General features: G+C 36.2%; 1 protein-coding gene across 1 annotated transcript; it reads right to left on the minus strand.

Annotated features, from left to right (window-relative positions):
* Window positions 1-18,049: 18,049 nt before the first annotated feature.
* LOC128041677 (uncharacterized) lies at window positions 18,050-19,650 on the minus strand. Its single transcript, XM_052631967.1, has 3 exons — window positions 19,462-19,650; window positions 18,952-19,351; window positions 18,050-18,882 (listed from the first exon to the last, which is right to left on the minus strand). The coding sequence occupies exons 1-3, from the start codon at window positions 19,648-19,650 to the stop codon at window positions 18,050-18,052; spliced, it is 1,422 nt and encodes a 473-aa protein (XP_052487927.1).
* Window positions 19,651-21,502: the final 1,852 nt, after the last annotated feature.

The following is a 21,502-nucleotide window of genomic DNA, read 5'->3' on the forward strand; positions in this document are numbered from 1 at the left end:
ATTATATTGAATTTTATTAAATTATATATTTTATTAAATTATATTTAATAATAATTATTTTAAATTATATTTTATAGTATTATATATTATGATTTTAGTAAATTCATATAAGAATATTTAATATTAAGAATTTTATTAAATTATATATTTTAATTAAATTATATTTAATAACAATTATGTTAAAATATGATTAAATTATTTATTATTTATATTAATAATCTTATTAAAATTTAATCTAAATTAACAATAATCATCTACCTAAAAAAAATTCTGCTAAGGGTATTCTAGTCATTTTAGTTTTTTTCCTTATGCTATTACAACATCATTCCATTCAACCAAACACAAGAATACTATTACAGTTCTATTCCATTCCATTCAACCAAACAATTGAATTACTATTATACATCTATTCCATTACACCTCTATTCCATTACAGCGAACCAAACGTACTGTTAATTTTTTTTATTTTCAAATAGGCATCGTACTTTTGTCTGTCAGAAACAGCTTCTAAGAAATCTCAAATAACCTTGACTTTATCTTCGATTTTTCACATCAAATATGTTCCTTTTATCTTTATTTCACTTAACTCTGACTAGTATAGAGGAGTTCGACATTTACGGTCATATAAAGCTTCATAAGGTGTCATGTTGATGCTTGATTGATAGCTATTGTTATAGGAAAATTCAGCTAATACTAAGAATCTTTCCCAGCTTCCTTCAAATTCAATTACATAACAACGCAACATATCTTCAAGTATTTGGATTACTCACTGTGGTTGTTTATCAGTCTAAAGGTGAAATGTTGTACTAAAATTTAACTTAGTGCCCAAAGTTTCATATAGTTTACCCCAAAATCTGGAGGTGAACCTCGGATCTTGATCCAAAATAATAGATAGTGGCACACCATGCAATTTTACAATATCAGAGATATATAATTCAACCAAATTCTCACGCGAATAGTTAATTTTCACCATATTAAAATGAGCCGATTTCATCAACTTATCAACTACCTCCCACATTGTATCTTTCCCGTAACACCCTAAAATTTAGGGTTAAAAGTTATGGGGTATGTGTTTAGGGTCAATCTGGAGGTTGAGCAATTGTGTTTGTTTTCGAGTTTTGATGTCAGAATGGGTCTGCAGGTCTGGTGGTTGGTTGTGTGTTAGTTTATCTCTAGATCACATGTTCGAATCCTCATGTGAGTGTTTTAGGGAATTGCATTTTAAGTCTTAATTTGTTTTAAGTTTTAAAAATGATTATTTTTAATTAGTTTTTATTTTTAAGTCTCAACAGTTTCACATTCTTTCCCCATCTTCTATGCACATTCTTTTTGTTCCTCTCCCTCCACATTTCCCCTTTTTCTTTTCATTCGTTCCTCTTTTCATTTTTGTCTTAGTGATTTTTAGAACGGTCAAACTTGTGTTCCGCTCAATTGGGTTTCGAAATCAGGTAAGAAGTGTCTTTAGCTTTGATGGAGAAATTACTTCCTTCTAGGTTTTAGGTTTGGTTTTAGTCAATTTTATTATTGCTTATAATTTAGTGTGTCAGCTTTTGAGTTTTTAGAATTGGTATTTGAGGAGTCGATCATTTTGGGCACTCTTAAATTGCGTATCAGGTGTGTGTTCGGGAACCTTGTAATTTTGATAACGAATTATTTGTTTGTTATTGTGAAATTCGATAATTTATGTGTGCTTCTGAAATTAGTTAATCGAAGTATTGTTTGGTTTTCAAATTGCACGAAAATCAGTATATTATGGTGTGTTTTCTGAACCATTAAAAGGTTAGGGATTAGTGTTGAAGAAAATTCACGTTTCAGCTAGTTTTTGAAGTGGTTTTGTGACCACACAGGTGTGTGCCCCATATGGGTGGTTTAGACGGCCGTGTGCAGTTGGGAGTTAGGGTGTTAGGGCCAATTTTGGTGCCACACAATCGTGTCCCGTGGGTACATGGGCGTGTGAGACTTTCACACGGTCGTGTCTGCCCTGTACCTTTTTAAGCACAAATGGACAGAGAGTTACATGAGTTGTCCACTCGGCCATGTTCCTAGATCACACGGGTGTGTGCTTCTTCACATGGGCGTGTTGACCCCACATAGCCTCAGTACTTCCACACAGTCGAGGTACACGGCTGTGTGGCCATGTTTTGCCACTTTTCATTTTGTGTCAATTTTTGAGACGGTTGAGTTTCTACGTGTTCTGACCCTAAATTAGGCTTTAGTAAGGTTGGTAAAGACTTTGATTAGCTCATGTTTGTGCATCTATATGTAACTAGAGTGTCAATTTAATAGTTTGATTAAGTGTTATATGATTGATTCTGAATGTGATCGATTAAGCTTGTGAGTTTCAATTTTCGTGTGAATGTTTGTATGTAGTGTGCATTCTGCAATTGCATGGGAATTCTGTAAATGATCAAGTGAATATGAGCTTCTGTGTCTGTGTGACTGATAGTGTTTGATGTGCCTTCATTCATGAGCATAAAATTGAGGTTTTGGTTGTGAAGAGAAGGAAGTTTGATCTGATTTGGCAGTTTCAATCGCAATGCGTCTGTATAGCAGTTTATCGCACTGTACGATACATATGGCAGCTCAATTGCATATTGTTGTTTACGTGGCTTAGTTCCACTTTTGTGATGTGTAGGGTTAGATGGGCCTTTTGAGGTCCTATGTGGTGGGCATAGTTGGTTGGGCTTCTTATAGTTCATTCGTGGTGTGAACAAAGATCGAAATGGTGTACAGTTGGTGGGTCGGGTTTGTTTTCAATCCATTTTGCATCCATAAATACATCTGGTCGTGCGAACATCTGTCTGTTTGAAAGATATGTTTACAATGGTATGATGTGCTTTAGTTGTTACGTATGGTTAGGACGTTAGTTCCGTGTTTACTTAGTTCCATGTTTACATTCTAGATTTGTAATAGCTTTGTAAGTACGTTTCGCTAATGAATTGCTATCTGAAATTCTATTTTGTAACTTTGTCGTTTGTTATATTTCGAACTTACACTGAGCTCGTGTAGCTCACCCTCTTAGTTTTCTCCCTTTCAGGTACTCACGTTTCTGTAGCTTGGACTCGACGATTGGAGGTCTCAGACGGATAAGTTTCAAATTAGCTATAATAAGGGTTTTGGTTAAATTTTTAGTTTTTCTAAACTACTTTGGACTGTAAGTAAATATCTAGAGAGATTGTGGTAAAACTTAATTTTGGTTTTTTGTAAATTTATTTTGGATTGAAATTTAGAAATGGCGGAACTCTATTTCTGAAAGTTTATAACGCAACTTAAATTTTTTTACTAAACGGTTTCATGATTTAGTATTAGTCAAGCAAACTGCGCTAAAATGAAATTTCAACAAGTCGTTTTGTAAATTGCTTTTAGATCACTTCGGTGATCAATATAACCTCTGGGATTCAGTCTAAACTTCTAGGTCGGGTTTTGGGGCGTTACATTTCTTTTTCAAAGTTAAAGGCAATCCCAATACAAAGTCCATAGTGATTTGCCTTCATTTCCATTTAGGAATCATTACAGGTTGTAGAAACCCTAAAGGGACTTGGTGCTAGGGGTGTTCAGTCGGTTAACTGACCCGAAATAACATTAACCGAATTAACGACCTTTCAAAAATTTTAACCGTTAACCAAACTGGAATTTTTTCAAAAAAATTAACCGAACCGAATTTTTTCGGTTAATTCGGTCGGTTAACCGAATTAACCAAAAATTATATGTTTTTTATTTTTGGTTAAAAATTAACCGAATTACCCGAATTACCCGGATTAACCGAATTGAATCACTACATAATTAAAAACATTACATAAGTCTTTGAATCACTAACATTTACATAAGTCTTGAAATTAACACATAATTGAAATTTTATTTTTATTTATTAAATTATTTGTAATTTTTATGATTGGGTTGGGTTTGGTAATTAGGTTGGGTTGGATACTTGGGTTTGGATTGGGTTTAGGTGAATAGTGAGCTTATTAATATATTATAATTTTATTTATTAATTTTTTCGGTTAAATCAAAAAAATTTGGTTAACCGACCAGTTTCAAATCGAATTAATCGTTAACCGAAAAATCAAAAAATAATTAACCGACCCTCGACCAAAAAAATTCGGTTAACCGACCGATTAACCGAATTCGGTCGGTTAACCAAATTTTTTCAGTTTTACCCTAATTTTGCACACCCCTACTTGGTGTTCAACCTTTACTTTGTTGGGAAATGTGCGATATTGTAGTAAACATGTAATTGTTTTCTATTTATTTGAACGATGAATAAATAAGTAAATTTAATTTCACATTTCACTATTATGTCTTTTATATTTTGCATGCATAGCAAAATTGTGACAAGCAAATATTAGCTCATTGATTGTTTAAAGTTCAAACTGAAGATAAGTGGAATTGTAAATAACATTTACACTGCGAGAAAGACAACTTACTTCAATAGATAATCTAAATGAGTCCGTAATCTCATAAAAGAATCAAAGTGAGCATTTGATTCAAATACCGAGAATGATTATTATGTCGTCTACAATTTCAATTTAGGGAATGGCTAGTCTTGGCTATCGGAGCAGTTGACTTCAAAAGTAGAGACATAGATGTATTCATTGATATAATGATGCATTGGACTGGACCCAAGATGAATTAATTCTGAATCCGTTTGCAAATTAATTCACTTGTGATGTTCATGGTGTGATTTACCTAAATCCTGAGTTAGTCACTGACCATGCGTATGCAGCTCATGTGTTTCGATATAAATGGAGCTTATGCTCTAAAGATGATCGAGCCCATAGTCGGTATGTTGGGTAAATGACTTCTGTATGGCATGGCTTTACTAGCAACAGTGGAATTCATAGCTCAATTAAAGAGTTAATGATATCTTTTCATTGGCATTGTGTGGATTGATAAATATGAAATGTGGCCACGGGTTGTTTGTTCTCGGATGTGTAATTTATTACAGTCATTTGTTGGCAATGATCATATTAATCATTAAGAAGACACAATGGTGATAATGAGATAAAATAGGATTGTATTGAGTGAACGAATTTAACTCAAAGGAATCAAGGATATCATATGAGGGTGACACGCACATGACGAGGTCATTGGACAAAGCATTTGGATGATTTGCTCTTGTAAAGAGTATACAATAAGGAGTTTTCAATCATGATACTTCTTGTGGACTGACTCCATGATTAAGTAATGGTGAATTATCGGAACGATGCTTTTGGACATAATTAAAATCACTAGAGCCTAATTGTATATGTCTGGTTGGTCCCTCTGCTAACTCAACAAAAGCTCGATCAGATTGCATTTGAATCAAAAGAAAATTCTACAACTTTGGGAATAATTTAATTGAGTCGATTTATTCGATTTGAAATTAAACTAGGTGGTTATGAGAATTGTTCAACTAGATAATTTGATTAAAGAATTTTCTTGAAAATTTAATTTGGAAAATCTAAGTGATTTTTGGAAAAATTAATTTTGGTCAAGAAAAATTAAGTTAATCAAATTAATTAAAATTAATATTATATTTTTGAAAGTTAATTTTCAAATTAGACAATTGGCTCAATGGGTAATTGAACTTAAAAATTGGACCTGAGATGTAAATTGGGCCTAGGAGCCCAAAATCAAGACCAAGACCCAAAAATTGGTTGAATCGATTCCGGTATGAGAAATCGGGCTGACGGCCCAACCGGTGGCTTGACCGGACCAGTCAGGTCATCATTGACTTGGACCAAATTGACAACAAATGAATCGGCTCAGATGTCAGAGGTGTTGCACTTGCATCACGGACACAGCGATGCTAGTGATCATGATTTATGACGTCCCGATGGCCAGCAATGGTTGGTCATTGGTGGTTGAGTAGTGGAAGAGTTACACTCCTACTAGGACTCTAACAACGAATTTGATTGCAAATTAATTATTCCAAAAATAATATTATTTTAATAGTTTAATATTAATATTAATTTAATACTTATCTTAATAGTATTTTATTAATTTAATATTAAAATAATTATCTTAATATTAAATTAAATTTAATGTTTATCTTGTAGATAAACATTTTATTATTTTAATAAAATTTAATATTAAATTTAATCTAATATTTATTTATATTAATTTATTATTAAAGTGATTAAGTTTAATCATAGTTGAACTCTCTAAACTCTCCCTATATAAAGAGAGTCTTGGGTCACTATTTATACACACTTGAATTCAAGAGAAAGTTATAAATAGAAAATTCTCTAAAGAGATTATTCTAGAAAATTTCTAGAAATATTTTTTTTGATTTACAACTTGACCCAGAAGTTTAGAGAAATTACAAAATTACTCTACTGATAATTTTTGTGAAATTTTTTTTGATTTGAAGCGAGCCCACAATCAGTAGACATGATCTTGAAGATAGCAGAGAATATTATTCGGTCAAAGCGTTCATCCTAGACTAATAAAAAATATACAATTTTGATTAAGTGTTTATTATTTTAGATATCACAACCAAAATCTTGTTTTGGAAAATTTTTAAAACTTTAATTTTTCCCTAAATTTATTTTCCGTTGCGTTTTCCAAACCCGTTTTTCCAACATACCTGTTGACATACCAAACACTTAGCTATGTATTCAATTATTTCCCAACCACCAATACCACAGTTTCATGTCATTAGAGATCTTGTTGCCACATGGATGCATCGTATAGGTACTGTTGTGAGCTCTATGAAGAATATCTCGCTTCAATTATGAATTCTTTGGCACACACAAACGGTTACGAAAGTACCAATTCCCGTCGTCACCTATGCTAAATTCATTGGTTTGATTGTTTTCAACAAGTTTCCACTTAGTTTCCAACTAATTGTCATCTTTTTGCAACTCCCGAATTCTTTGAAGAAATACAAGTTTAGCTCTCAACTCAGCCAAAATAGAGTCGTCTCGTCTAAAGGCAAACATGTATTCATTGCTTTCAAAGCGAATAGGGATTTTCGACTTAGAGCATCAACCACGACATTGGCTTTTCCGAGATGATAGCCAATGATTAAATCATAATATTTAAGTAACTCAAGCCACCCATGCTATCTCAAATTTAACTTTTTTTGCGTCGGCAAGTACTTTAGACTCTTGTGAATTTTAAATTTTCAATAAAAGGAAAACTAGGGCTTTACAGATAATTACTTGTAAATCGGGTTCTTTAGAAAAATAAATAAATTAATTCTAGAAAAGAAAATGAGGGACCAAGAATAAAAACTTACTAAAGTTGGATGACTAAAATGAGAGTATGTAAGGTAAAATTAATATCGGATGACAAATGATAAAAATATGTAACGATAGTGCCTATATAGTAAACTTTTTTATGTCCAAAATAAAAATTTATGAAAATTAGATGACTAATTATGTAGTTTGCCCTTAAATTTTTAGAACAATTAAAAAATCAATAACATTGTTTTGAACAATTTTACAAAAATTAGAAACGCTAATTCTTCAAAAGTAATTTTGAAAAGGGTTAATATACTATTTTCCACGTAACTTTTTTTAATGGCGTTAACGGTTGGAGCAAATTGACAATGGATTAAAAATTTCAGGTATTAAATTGATAAAAAAATTCTTTAGGTACCAAAATAATAATGGATGTAACTTTAGGGGTAAATAGTATATTAACCCATTTCAAAATGATAGCGACAAGCTAAAATTCGGTGTTTGTTGTTTCGAGCATCGCGTTATTTTTTTTCCCTTTTCAATTGTTTGACTTTTTTGCCCTAAATATTTTTAAAATTTTAAATTATAAAACTGCTTTTAACATGATTTTATTGCAAATTTTAAAAATATTTAAAATAGGATGATAAAATTTATTTCAAAAGTTAAATATAATAATAAAATTGAGCTCTTATTCAAGTATTAGGATCTTGTCTATTTAAAAAAAATTAGGGTGAATATTTAATATAGTGATAATATATATTTTTATTTCTTATCATATGTCTTTTTTTAAATTTATATTATATCCTTATAAGGTACTTATCGATTGTTAACTTTATTTGTAAAATCTAAAACTCCAGCCAGATACCAAATATTTTTCCTTTAAATTAATATTTCCGCATTTAAATGTATATACAATCTATTTAAAATAAAAGTCAATTTGAGAAGGATAATTAAAAGAAGTATGTAGCTTTTAGTTGATACCTATCTCGGATTCAACAATCCTTAGTTCTTTACATTCTATTAAGAAAAGGTTTGTATTACGATTTAGCCATCAAATTATACATATTTTATCACTTTGTTATTTAATTTTTTATTTACCTAAATTATACATTAGTTATAGTTTTCAATCCAAAACTTTAAGGTGTTAAATAAATAGGTAGTACACCCAATCAATGACAACATGCCATGTGTATAACTTACACATAATGTTTTATCTTATATAATTGATATATTATACTTTTTTTGAAAATTTTAACTAAATATTTTATATATTTTAAATATGTTTTCAATTTATATATATTAAAATTTGTTATATTTTAGATAATTTTACATAACTTACATATTATAAAATTTTTGAATTTAAGGTTGTATTTGTTTAATTCAAAACAACTTAGAGAAAATGATTTTTGGAAAAAGTATTGATTTTCTAGGAATAAAACTTATTTTGTTTGGTGGTTGGATGATTTTAGGTAAAATATTTTCTCATTGTTTGATTAATATTTTTGGAAAACAAACCCAACATAAATTATATTTGTTAGAAAATATTATAGAAGCATTTTCCTTTAATAATTGAAATTTATTTTATAATAATATAGTATTTTATTATAACTAATATCTTATATAGATTTAATAATAACGACTAATTAAAATTTAATCCTAAGTTATTTATATTGCAAATATGAGAGTAGACAGTGACACATTGAAGGTGAAACATGAAGGTAAGCAAGATTTAAATAAGTACTTATATTTATATTATTAAAATGTTCATATTTTATATTATAAAACATTTATAACTAAAACTTTATAAATTTTAATAAATATATTTATTATTAAATTATTAGTATTGTAACACTCCTAACCCGAATCCGTATCCGGAACAGGGTTACAAAGCATTACCAGGGTTACAAAGCATTCCTCGATCCTCACCCACTATAGGCTCATATAGATCGAGTTCAGTTCAGGGGGATACATTTCCCTATGGCTGCACGGAGATGAAAATCTCACGAAGACATAGGTACGGATGTATCCCGGAAGCGGTCCACTACCCTGCACGGAGGTGAAAACCTCACGAAGGACTAGTTTCTCTCTCCCACTTAAAGGGTACAATGCAAAATGCAAATGCAAAGTTACCAACATACCAAGATGAAAAAAAATCAATGAATGCGAAAGGGACTCATGAAATTTTCTAAAAACTTTTGATTTTCGACACAAAGACAAATACAATCAGTTTATGGCTCGACTCTCAAAGTCCCCAGCGGAGTCGCCAAGCTGTCGAAACCGTTTTTTGAAAACAAAAATTTAGTTGTCGACTTTTAAAAATAAAACTGGAGTCGCCACCGATCCTTTATTAAAGTGTGATCGGCTCACCTTAAAAATTATGTTGGTCACTTAATTTTGAGAAAATGAGTTCGAAGTCGATTCACATACGAGGAAGGGTTAGCACCCTCGTAACGCCAAAAATCAGTACCAAATTGATCATTTAATGTCTTAGTGTCTAAGGTTAAAAAGATTTTAAAATCGACTCAAGTGATGAAATTTGAAAAAGGATAATCAACTGTTCAAGTCATGTAAAGAAATCGAGTCCCAATACGTTAGGGTACAATTCCTCATAATCCCCGAACTTTGAATATCACTTTTATTTTATGCGAAAATCTTCATTTCGAGAAAATAACAGGCCACACCCAATACGTTAGGGCACGACAAGTTAAGTTCCCAAAAATGATTTTTATGCTCATGCATTTTGAATAAAGAATATTCTCGGTCATTTAAGATTGACAAAGAAAATCAGAACTCAATATGTTAGGGCTCAATTTCCCTCGAAAATCTCAAACTTCCAATAATGCTTTTATTCAAAAAAAACCTTTGAATCAAGAAAATAACCTTGATGAATGGTTAAAACCAAAAAATATTTTTAAAAGGGTATGTTAAAAAGTTAATGTACAATATGGTACAGATATTTTAATTTACAACATATACGAATAAATATTTGCATATATATATATATATATAAATACAATATAACATAAAGTTGCAAGCATATCTAACACACATATATCTAACACACATATACAAGTATACATGCAAATAGAAGGAATGAAATATATCCAATAAAACAAACAAAAAACATGTATAAAAATAAAATAAAAGTATAAAAGAAAATGCATATGTATATATTTTCAGAATAAAGGAAAATATATATAATATAAAATACATAAAAATAAGAAAATAAAATAAGGATATAAGGAAAAACGTATGTACAAATATATGCATGTATATATTATATAAAATAAATGCGCATGTGTATGTATTTTACGAAAAACATTTTTGAAAATGAAATTCACAAAATATATGTTTTGTAAAAATATGAAAGAAAAAAAGAAAATTATATATATATATAAAATGCGCATGTATAGAAAACAATATATATATATATATATATATATATATTATATAAACGTGTAAATGTATAAGAATAATAGAAAAACTAAAAAAATTAAAATGACAAATGAAGGATTAAATCAAAAAGAATCTTAAGGGCCGAATTTAAAATAAAATTTTAAAAAAGGGGCCACTTGAATGCGCGCGTAACAGTGGAGGACCAAAAAGGCAATATGCCCATTGATCCCACGGCACCGTTTCGACGCAATCTGCAGTCCTGGTTGATGGACCAAATTGAAACAGGCGTGAAATTTTGTGGCAAAATTGCAAACATGCGAAATACTGCATTTAAAATCAAAATAAAAGAGGAAGGACCGGACGCGAAATATCCCATATGACATCAGAACGCGCGGATCCTCCCCTCCGGGTCGGGTCACCGCGCGGGTCTGGCCATTCAAAACGGCGCCGTTTTGATCTGTTATTTAAAACATATTTTTCTTTCTAAAACCATTTTAACAGAATGAAAGAAGAAAAATAAATAAATAAATAAATCCCTCCCCTTTTTGCTCTGCTAGGGTTTCACCCCTAGCGTCCTCACGCCGCCGCTCGCCTGGCCAGCGCTCCGGTCGCGACGGAGGTGGCCACCGATCCGGCATTCTCAACGAATGGGGTAAGATCCTTTCTCTTGCTTTTATTTCTAAAAAAACGCAAAAAGAAAAGAGAAATATAAAAACAACAGAATGGAACCCGATTCACCTTTTTAAAAACTTTGTATTTTCAATATTTTTCTTTTGTATTTCCCTGTATCCACCCTCTGTTATCCTTTTACAAAATAACAGTGGCTTTATATAGCCCCAAAACTATTTGTTGCTTTTTATTTTACACTATATTTTCGCGGATGGACTCTCTGAGTCCGTGTTTGCAAAGTAGAGTGGATCAAATGGCGCGCGTGGAGAGGTCAGCCTCGAGACGTGCGGCGCTGGAGAGGTAGGCCAAGGCGGGGAGGTCTTGAGGCGGGGAGGTCATGACGCCGCTTGTTGCCACTGCTTTTAGGTGTATTGGGCTAGGGTTTAGGTTGGGTAGTGTATTGGGTCTTGTTCATTAGCTTGGGCCTGAGTGTTATAACGTGAAATGGGTTTTAGATTGGGCCTGGGCCGATTGGGCCCTATTACAGCTGCCCCTCTTTGCTCATTGTCGTGTAACGGGAATAGAGCAAAGACTACAATACCCAATTGTGCCTGGTATTGCGGAGCCTCAACTTCTTCAATGCTTCTCTTCTTTAGGTAGCCACATTCCTTTCCGCTACATCTTTAGGGGTATAGGCACTGGTGCTCCAATCTACTCCACTGCAATGTCGGGGAGATAGGATTCGTATGCTGTAGCTTCTTAAAAGGACAAAATTTGCTATCTTTAATCTGCTCCACTGCAACTTCAGGGAGATAAGACTTGTAGCTTCAATTTGTTCTACTACAACTTAAAGATAAATCTTAGCGCGATCTGCTCTACTGCAACTTCAGAGAGATGTGATCTGTGGTTTTAATCCACTCCATTGCAACTTTAAGGAGATCGGATTTGTTACTTCTGTCTGCCCCACTGCAATTTCAGGGAGATAAGACCAGATATAATTTGCTCTCTGCGACTTCAGAGTAATGGGATCTGCTGCGCTTGATCTACTTCACGCCGATGAAAACAAGGTCTGTTCTCTTCGATCTACTCCACCACCAGTATGGGGAGACAAGATCTGTTGTCTTTGATCTACTTCACGCCAATACATGAAGACAAGATCTGCTTTTTCCTTCGATCTACTTCGCCACCAGTATGGGAAGTCAAGATCTGTTACCTTTGGTCTACTTCACGCTAGTACATGAAGACAAGATCTGCTTTCTTCGATCTGTTTCGCCACCAGTACGGGAAGTCAGAATCTGTTATCTTTGATCTACTTCACGCCAGTACATGAAGATAAGATCTACTTTCTTCGATCTGTTTCGCCACCAGTATGGAAAGACAAGATCTGTTATCTTTGATCTACTTCACGCCAGTACATGAAGACAAGATCTATTTTCTTCGATCTGCTTCGCCACCAGTATGGGAAGGCAAGATCTGTTATCTCTGATCTACTTCACGCCAGTACATGAAGACAAGATCTGCTTTTTTTGATCTGCTTCGCCACCAGTATGGGAAGGCAAGATCTGGTATCTCTGATCTACTTCACGTCAGTACATGAAGACAAGATCTGTTATCTTTCAACCTGCTCCACTGCTGCTCAAGGAGATAAGGCTTTATGATTCCATCGACCTGTTCTCTGTGGAACATGACCTGTATGATGAACCTAATTATGCCTAGTGATTAGGATATCATGATTGGAATGAATCACATGCTCCTAACTAGGCGTGTATGAATGACATCTAAATGTTATGTCATGAAAAATGAATATTAAATGTTAAAGTCGTTATTGCTCATTATGGCTTCCTTTGTGACAACAACGCTTCGACAAAACTCGAAAAATTTAATCTTGGCTTTTTACTCCTAGATATCTCCATCCTTTTAACCCGGTGAAGTCTAAACAATAGTCCTGCTCAAGGTTCTTGTATTATTTAGAAATTTCTAGAGTAATATGAAAAAATCCCATTGTGAAAGTTTTATTAGTCCATTAATCGTTATTCTAATGCAACATGCTTTCGAAAAGATCATAACGATGGATAAAACGAAATTTACTTGAGATCATAACTTGCAATAAATTATCAATGAAAACAAGTCTAAAAGAGGAATTGACTAAAACACTTATATTGAAAGAAAAATGAAGTGTTTTAGAAACAACAAATTATAGACAAGTGCCCCAGATATCTTTGCTTGAATTGCTCTATACAACTTTCTAAAGACCCTTCCGAATTTAACACTTGTTTAGGAGATTCACAGTATTTTGTTGATGCCCCAAGATATCGTCTATTCCTTTCTGCCGATTTAGGTACAACAAGACTACCACATGCTTCAATTAGACTTTGAGCCGTCGTTGTCAGGTTTTCAACTCAAGCCCCTTTGGTCTTAAGGTGCCCTTTACGGGTTTTCACCCTAACCTCTCCATTTTTTTTTGGAATCAAAGCGCCCTTTGTGGGTTTTCACCTTGGTTCCTTCCCCTTCTTAGGTGAAGTATCTCTTGACCGAATCTGAATTCACTGGATTGGGCAAGTTTCTTCCATCCACTTCAGCAAAGATCAGGGCTCCTCCAGAAAATACATTTTTTACAACATAAGGACCTTCCCAATTCAGCATCCATTTCCCCCTAAAATATTTTTGTAGAGGAAGAATTTTTCTCAATACCAGGTCCCCCTCGTGAAATTTTCTGGGTTGGACCTTTTTGTTGTAGGCTTGCATCATTCTTTTCTGGTACATCTGACCATGCTAAATAGCCTTTAGCCTTTTTCCCTCTATCAAGTTCAACTGATTGTATAGAGATTGAACCCATTATGCTTCATCCAATTGTAGCTCAGTTAAAACCCGGAGAGAAGGGATTTCAACTTCGATGGGCAAGACTGCCTCCATGCCATAAACTAAGGAGAAAGGCGTTGCCCCGGTGGAGGTCCTGATTGACGTTCGATAAGCAAAAAGGGCAAATGGTAATTTCTCGTGCCAGTCCCTATAAGTCTTAGTCATCTTCCCTACAATCTTTTTATATTTTTATTAGCCGCTTCCACTGCACCATTCATTTTTGGATGATACGGCAATGAATTGTAATGTCTGATCTTGAATTGACTGCAGACTTCTGCTATTGAGCTGTTGTTCAAGTTCAACGCATTATCGGATATGATTCTTTCAGGCATTCCATATCGACATATGATCTCCCTTTTCAAGAACTTACTGACTGATGACTTTGTAACGTTGGCATACGAAGCAGCTTCTACCCATTTGGTGAAGTAGTCAATAACCACAAATATGAAACGATGCCCATTTGAAGCCTTCGGCGATATTGGCCCGATGACATCCATACCCCACATGGAGAAAGGCCATGGAGAAGTCATGACATGAAGAGGCGAAGGAGGTGCATGCATTTTATCACCATAGATTTGACATTTATGGCACTTTTTGGAATAACTGATGCAATCCCCTTCCATGGTGGCCCAGTAATACCCGAATCTCATAATCTGTCTGGCCATTGTGAAACCACTGGCATGCGTTCCACAAATGCCCTCATGGACTTCTTCAATGATTTTCTTTACTTCTATGGCGTCCACACATCTTAGCAGTACCTGATCTTTTCCCCTCTTGTATAAGATCTCCCCATCTAAGACGTAATCAATGACTAGCCTTCTCAGAGTTCTCTTTTCATTCTCCGTTGCCTGGCCAGGATACTCACGGTTTATTACATATCGTAGTATATCTTGATACCAGGGAATATCATTGATTTCTTTTTCTTCGATATTGTAACAATGGGCCGGGTCTTCATAGATACTCATTTGGCTAGGCTTCATATCCTCATGTCTGTTCACCTTGATCATGGAGGCTAAAGTAGCTAGTGCATCGGCCAAGTTCTCATCTCGTGGGAGATAGCAAAAAGTGATGTCCTTAAACTCCTTAATCAATTCGAGGACCAACTTTCGATAACTGATTAATTTGGGATCTCGTTTCCCATTCACGCTTGAGCTGATATATCACCAATGCTGAATCTCCATAGATTTCTAGCATTTTGATTCTTCGCTCTATAGCTGCACGAATACCCATGATGCATGCTTCGTATTCTGCCATGTTGTTTGTACAATCAAAATCCAATTTGCAAGTGAAAGGATAATGATCACCATTCGGGGACACTAGGACTGCCCCAATTCTATTGCCCACAGAATTCGAGGCTCCATCAAAGTTTAGCTTCCAACTGTGACCTTCTTGGGGATTTTCTTCAATAGCGGCTACATACAACAAGTCCTCATTCGGAAAATCAAAACTTAACGGTTCGTAATCTTCCAAAGCCCTGCTAGCCAGAAAGTTAGCTATTGCGCTCCCTTTTACAACCTTTTGACTCAATTAGACTATATCGAATTCGGACAGTAAAATCTGCCATCGGGCTATTCTCCCATTCAAAACAGTTGACTCCATCATATACTTTAACGGGTCTAACTTTGAAATTAGCCAAGTCGTATGGTATAACATGTATTGCCTTAATCTTCGGGTTGTCCAAATCAAGGCACAACATAACTTCTCAATAGGCGAATATCTCATTTCACAGTCAGTGAATTTCTTGCTGAGATAATATATCGCCCTTTCTTTTCTCCCCGTTTCATCATGTTGGCCTAGCACACACCCCATGGAATTATCAAATACTGTCAGATACAATATCAGCGGCCTATCCGGGCTAGGTGGTGACAGCACTGGAGTATTAGACAAATACTGCTTCACCTTGTTAAAAGCTTCTTCGCATTCTTCATCCCAAGTACCAGGATTATGTTTCTTCAGAAGACGAAATATAGGGTCACATTTCTCAGTTAGTTGTGAAATGAACCTAGCGATGTAATTCAGTCTTCCGAGGAAACCTCGAACTTCTTTCTGAGTGCGAGGTGGAGGTAAGTCTCGTATTGCCTTGACTTTGTCTGGGTCAATCTCGATTCCTTTTTCACTGACTATGAAGCCTAGCAATTTTCCTGACCTGACCCTAAAAGTCAACTTCGCTGGATTAAGCTTGAGCTGGAACTTCTTCAATCTTAAGAATAATTTTCTCATGACCTGTACATGTTCCTCCTCTGTTCTAGATTTCACGATCATATCGTCAACATAAACCTCGATCTCCCTGTGCATCATATCATGGAACAAGGCTACCATGGCTCTTTGGTATGTCGCTCCCGCATTCTTTAATCCAAACGGCATCACTTTATAACAAAACGTCCCCCATAACGTAATGAACGTAGTCTTTCTCCTGTCCTCGGGATGCATCTTTATCTGATTATACCCAGAAAAACCATCCATGAAGGAAAACAATAAAAAGCCCGCCGTATTGTCTACCAATGTGTCGATGTGAGGCAATGGGAAATTGTCTTTTGGACTGGCCTTGTTCAAATCCCTGTAATCCACACACATTCGTACTTTCCCATATTTCTTTGGAACTGGTACGATGTTGGCCACCCACTCAGAATACTTGACTTCTTGCAGAAATCCGGTATCAAACTGCTTTTGGACCTCTTCTTTTATCTTCAACCCGATATCAGGTCTCATTCTTCTGAGCTTTTGCTGCACTGGCTTGCAATCTTCTTTTATAGGAAGGCGATGGACTACAATGTCAGTATTTAACCCAGGCATATCTTGGTATAACCATGCAAAGACATCATTGAATTCCTGGAGTAGTCTAATGAGGTCTTGTCTTGTCTTTACAGAAATATCAGATCCGATCTTCACCTCTTTTCCTTCCTCCAAGCTCACAACTTTTATTGATTCCCTGTGAGGTAGGATTTGTTTCTCGGCCCTTTCTACCATCTTCAATAAGTCAAGAGGCAAACCACAGTCTTCGTCATCTTCAAAATCATTCGTATCATTGATATCGTAGGACCTGTTATGAAAAACAATATGGATTCAGGAATTTGTTTGGTGCAATATGGTCATGAATGAAATGCAAGTGTAGTTTGAGAGAAATTCAAAATAACTGCTCTTATGGAAAGAAAGATTTGCTCCAAAAATGACTGCAAGAATGAACTTTATTAAAATAACGATTTTTTGGACATGAGCCTATTTCACAAAGGAATCCTTATCACTTCTAGGCTAAAAGCAATAAGGGTGTTCTGGACATTACTCTGAGGAAATCCTAAAAACTACAGGTATTTCTTCTACAGTCCAATTGTTTAGCACACTTCCCCGTTCGTAAGGTTGAATATCCTGCAATGTTCCTCCTCCCGTCGCTTCTTCATACACGGCATGAATACTTTCTAACTTCGTGTTAATACTTCCGACTCCTAGCATTCCTTGATAGATGAATCCTCCCGATACAAAAGTCTTGGATAGGTGAGGAAAGGTCATGGGCTCCCATTTGACTTCATCACAGGTCAAACGAGCCCTTCTTCTCTCTCGATTCTTTTCTTGCTCTATCCTCTTCTGCCTAGCATCTGGCTTGTATCCTAAGCCAAAACGGTCCTGCTTGTCTTTCAACACTGGAGCCTCAACTCGGCCCTGAAGATATTTCCCCAATCCTTTTCTTGGTAAAGCTCCCTTTCCAACTGTCAATTGCAAACCCATCTTTGTGGTCTTTGATATTCTCGGCATCGGGATCTTGTTTCCCTCAAGGATGAATGTTGCATTTACGAACTCCAAGGAATGGAAAGGGCACTCGATTGCATCATCACTTGTTTCCAAATAAGGCGCATCGTTGGTCACAGATGCAATGATATCTTCTTCAGCATTTATCGTCACTAGCCGACCTTCTGACACCAGTTTCAGTTTTTGATGTAACGATGACGGTACCGCTCCTGCTGAATGAATCCATGGCATTCCTAATAGGCAACTGTAAGAAGGCTTGATGTCCATAATCAAGAAGTCTACCTCATAGATAGTTGGGCAATTAATAAGGGTATGTCGATTCTTCCCATGACTTTTCTCTCGGTGCCATCAAATGCTCTCACCACATTCTGGCACGACTTCATATGTGAACTATCCACAGGTAGCCTGTTGAGCGTGGATAGAGGCAATACATTCAGTGCCGATCCGATGTCTACCAGAACTCCTGGTAATATGCACCATTTACACATTGCAGTGATGTGTAAAGCTCTAGTAGATCTCATACCCCCAGGTGGTATTTCATAATCGCTAAAGGAGATGAAGTTATCAGCGCTTATATTGCCGACCAGTCGATCCAACTTGTTAATAGAGATATTGTCGGCCACATAAGTTTCATTTAGCACCTTCAGTAGTGCATTTCGATGTCCCTTCCAGTTTAGGAGTAAAGCTAGCACAGATATGCGAGCTGGTTTTTGGTGCAGTTGTTCCACAACGCTGTACTCGCTATGCTTTAGGAACTTCAAGAACTCTTTAGCTTCCTCCTCTTTGATTGGTTCATTGACCAATAATTCAGGTTCGACCGCATTCTTCCTCTTTCCAACCGAAGCTTCTTCTCTTATTGGCCCTTCTCGAGCTTTCATCTGTTCGTAGTGCCTTCCTTCATCCTGATCCTCTTTACTGATTATATCCTTCTTCCCCGGGATTGTCACATTACAATCGTAATTCCAAGGAACCCTCCTGTTATCCTTAAATGCAAACACAGTAGATTTTTGAATGATTACTTTTGGTGTTATACGTGCCCCAACCTCACTATTCTGAGGTCGCGAAATGATGACCACAAGATGGTTAGCCTTCGGAACTCCCAATGCCAACTCTGACGTGCATACATGATTCTCCTCTTGAACTCATTCACAGAATTCCATCTCCCTATTATCCATCATACCTTGTATCATGGCTCTGAACTCCGTACACTCTTGGATTTCATGCCCCACTTCATGGTGGAACTCACAGTAGTTCCCCCTCTTTTCACAACTTTCTTCCGAGACGATTAGTCCCCTTTTCACCATCTCCTTCCAGATCCATCTCAAAGAAGTTTTCACATCCGCAATGTCTACATTGATTCTTCTATCTTCGCCCATCATATTTACCCCACCATCAGTGTGGTTTGGTAATGGGTTTTCTGCCTTGGTCGAGTCATCAAATTTAACGACACCCATACCAATGAGCCTTTCAACCAGCCTCTTAAAGGCCGTACAGTTTTCTATGGAATGCCCTGTTGTTCCCGCATGATAGTCGCACTGTGCATTCGCATCGTACCATTTGGGATACGGGGGTTGCAAGAGCTTCAGATAGAAAGGGGAAACTACGTGTGTGTCAAATAAATTTCGATATAGTTCCCTATACGACATAGGAATTGGCGTGAATTGGGGCCTCTCAGTATTTCGCATTGTACCGACCTCCTGTCTTGACGAGCTTTGCTGATTGGCAGCCACCTTTCCTGGCGACTCACTGTTACTGATTTTGGGTAACCCTTGCTGTATATGCTCACGTTGTTCACCTCGTTTTCCTTCCTCTTCGAGGTCGATCTTCTGTTACTCTCTCCCACATCGATCTTCCCACTCCTGATGGCATTCTCAATCATCTCGCCATTCATGACTATGTCAGGAAAGCTTTTTGTGGCACTTCCTAACATATGTGTAATTAACGGTGCCTTCAGGGTGTTAATGAACAACATGGTCATTTTCTTTTCCAGGAGCGGTGGCTGAACTTGGACCGCGACCTCCCTCCATCTCTGTGCGTACTGCCTGAAGCTTTCACTCGGCTTCTTCTCCATGTTTTGAAGGGTGATTCTATCAGGAGCCATGTCTGTCACATGACTATATTGTTTCATGAACGATTGTGCCAAGTCCCTCCATGAACCAATCGTGGCACGACTCAACTGATTGTACCATTTGGATGCTGCCCCTGCAAGGATGTCTTGGAAACAATGTATCAAGAGTTGGACGTTGTTAACATATCCCGCCATTCGTCTGCAGAACATGGTGATATGAGCCTCTGAGCAACTTGTCCCATTGTACTTTTCGAACACCGGCATCTTAAACTTATGAGGGAGTACCAAGTCCGAAACTAAGCTCAGCTCTTTGGCATCAGTGCCTCGATAACTTTCAGTAACCTCCATTGCCTTGAACTTCTCCTCGAGCCACTTGCATCTTTCCTCTAACTTTTTCTATAACTCCTCCTTCACTCTTTCCTTCTCAACCACTTCATCAAAGTCAGGAATGACAGAGTTAATAGGATTATTTTCAGGGTTAGATCCCGGCTCCAGCTTGAAAGCTCGAAACACCAGCTCAAAACTGCTGCGACATAATGGTGACAGTAGATTTGCACGGGTATTTAGCTTGAGTTCGCACATGTGGAGGGGTGAAATCTAGAGGATAGAGAGGTTCATCATCATTTCCCTCATCGACATTTGCCATGGGGCCCTTTCCTTTATCGCTTCCCCTAGTTATCAGTTGGGTTAACTTTGCCACTATATCTTCTTGGGATTCTCGCATCTTTTTAGACATCTCTTGTTTCATCTTATCTAACCGCTCATGCACCTGTAGCTGAAGTCAGTCTTGCATCTCCTTCTGACACTGTTCAAGTTTTTCCAATCTCTGATCCATATCTTTTGTCTTTGCTCGAGTGCCGTATCGGTGTTGGGTTGGTTGGTTGGTTTCCAGGTTAACTGAGTAGTGATTTTGACTTATTAGGATTAAATAAAGATCTTTAATGCATATAATGCGGTGCTAATGCATATGATGCGATGCATGAGATGAATGCCAAAAATGCGTTATTTATAATTTAATTCCATTCAGAAAACTTTACTAGAGAAAAAATTTCTTTACATAAAATGGCTATAAATAGGGCTTTGCCCTAACACTTAGAACTTTAATCTCCCTAAGTAATGATGCCAACTTCTACCCCTGATCTGATTCTGATTCGTACTTCACACTTAGTATATCAGCTTGTATTGCTAAAGTCTGCAGGTGCTCAGCTACCCCTTGAATCTGTACCACAACTTCTCCCATAATGTGATCCCTTCTTGCAACTTGATCCTAGAGATAGTGAAACTATTCACTTTGATGATCTTCATTTGCTTCTAGATGTTCAATCCTGGCTTCACAGTTCTGTAATGCCATCTCTAATCCTTCTACTGTTCTCTTCATCTGCTCAATCCTGCTCAAGCTTGCTTGCAACTCCATCACAACATTGCGATTTCGATATTGATGAATAGTTTCCTCCAGCTCAGCCACCCTAGCTTTTAATTCATCCTTTTCATTCTGGCTTTCTGACAAACTCCTCTCAAAGGACTTATTTTGCTTTTGAGCCTCCTGAAATCTCTTTTCCCACCTATCAGCCTTGACCTTTTTTTCTTGAACTTCTTGACGCCACTGCTCTGAGGTTTTTCCCAACCCAGCAGTTCTCACTGACATACGTAGTCTCTTATAATC

The sequence above is a fragment of the Gossypium raimondii genome, chromosome 6 (assembly GCF_025698545.1).
Source record: "Gossypium raimondii isolate GPD5lz chromosome 6, ASM2569854v1, whole genome shotgun sequence".
NCBI classification, from domain to species: Eukaryota; Viridiplantae; Streptophyta; class Magnoliopsida; order Malvales; family Malvaceae; genus Gossypium; species Gossypium raimondii.

Bases quoted from the DNA above. Each gene is read 5' to 3' on its own strand.
- LOC128041677 (XM_052631967.1), bottom strand. From the start codon at position 19,650: ATGATTGAGAATGCCATCAGGAGTGGGAAGATCGATGTGGGAGAGAGT. The intron at 19,352-19,461 runs GTACAATGCGAA...TTCTATCTGAAG, and splicing joins CTCGTCAAGACAGGAGGTCG to CTCTTGCAACCCCCGTATCC. The intron at 18,883-18,951 runs GTATGATGGATA...TATGCACGTCAG, and splicing joins GTTCAGAGCCATGATACAAG to AGTTGGCATTGGGAGTTCCG.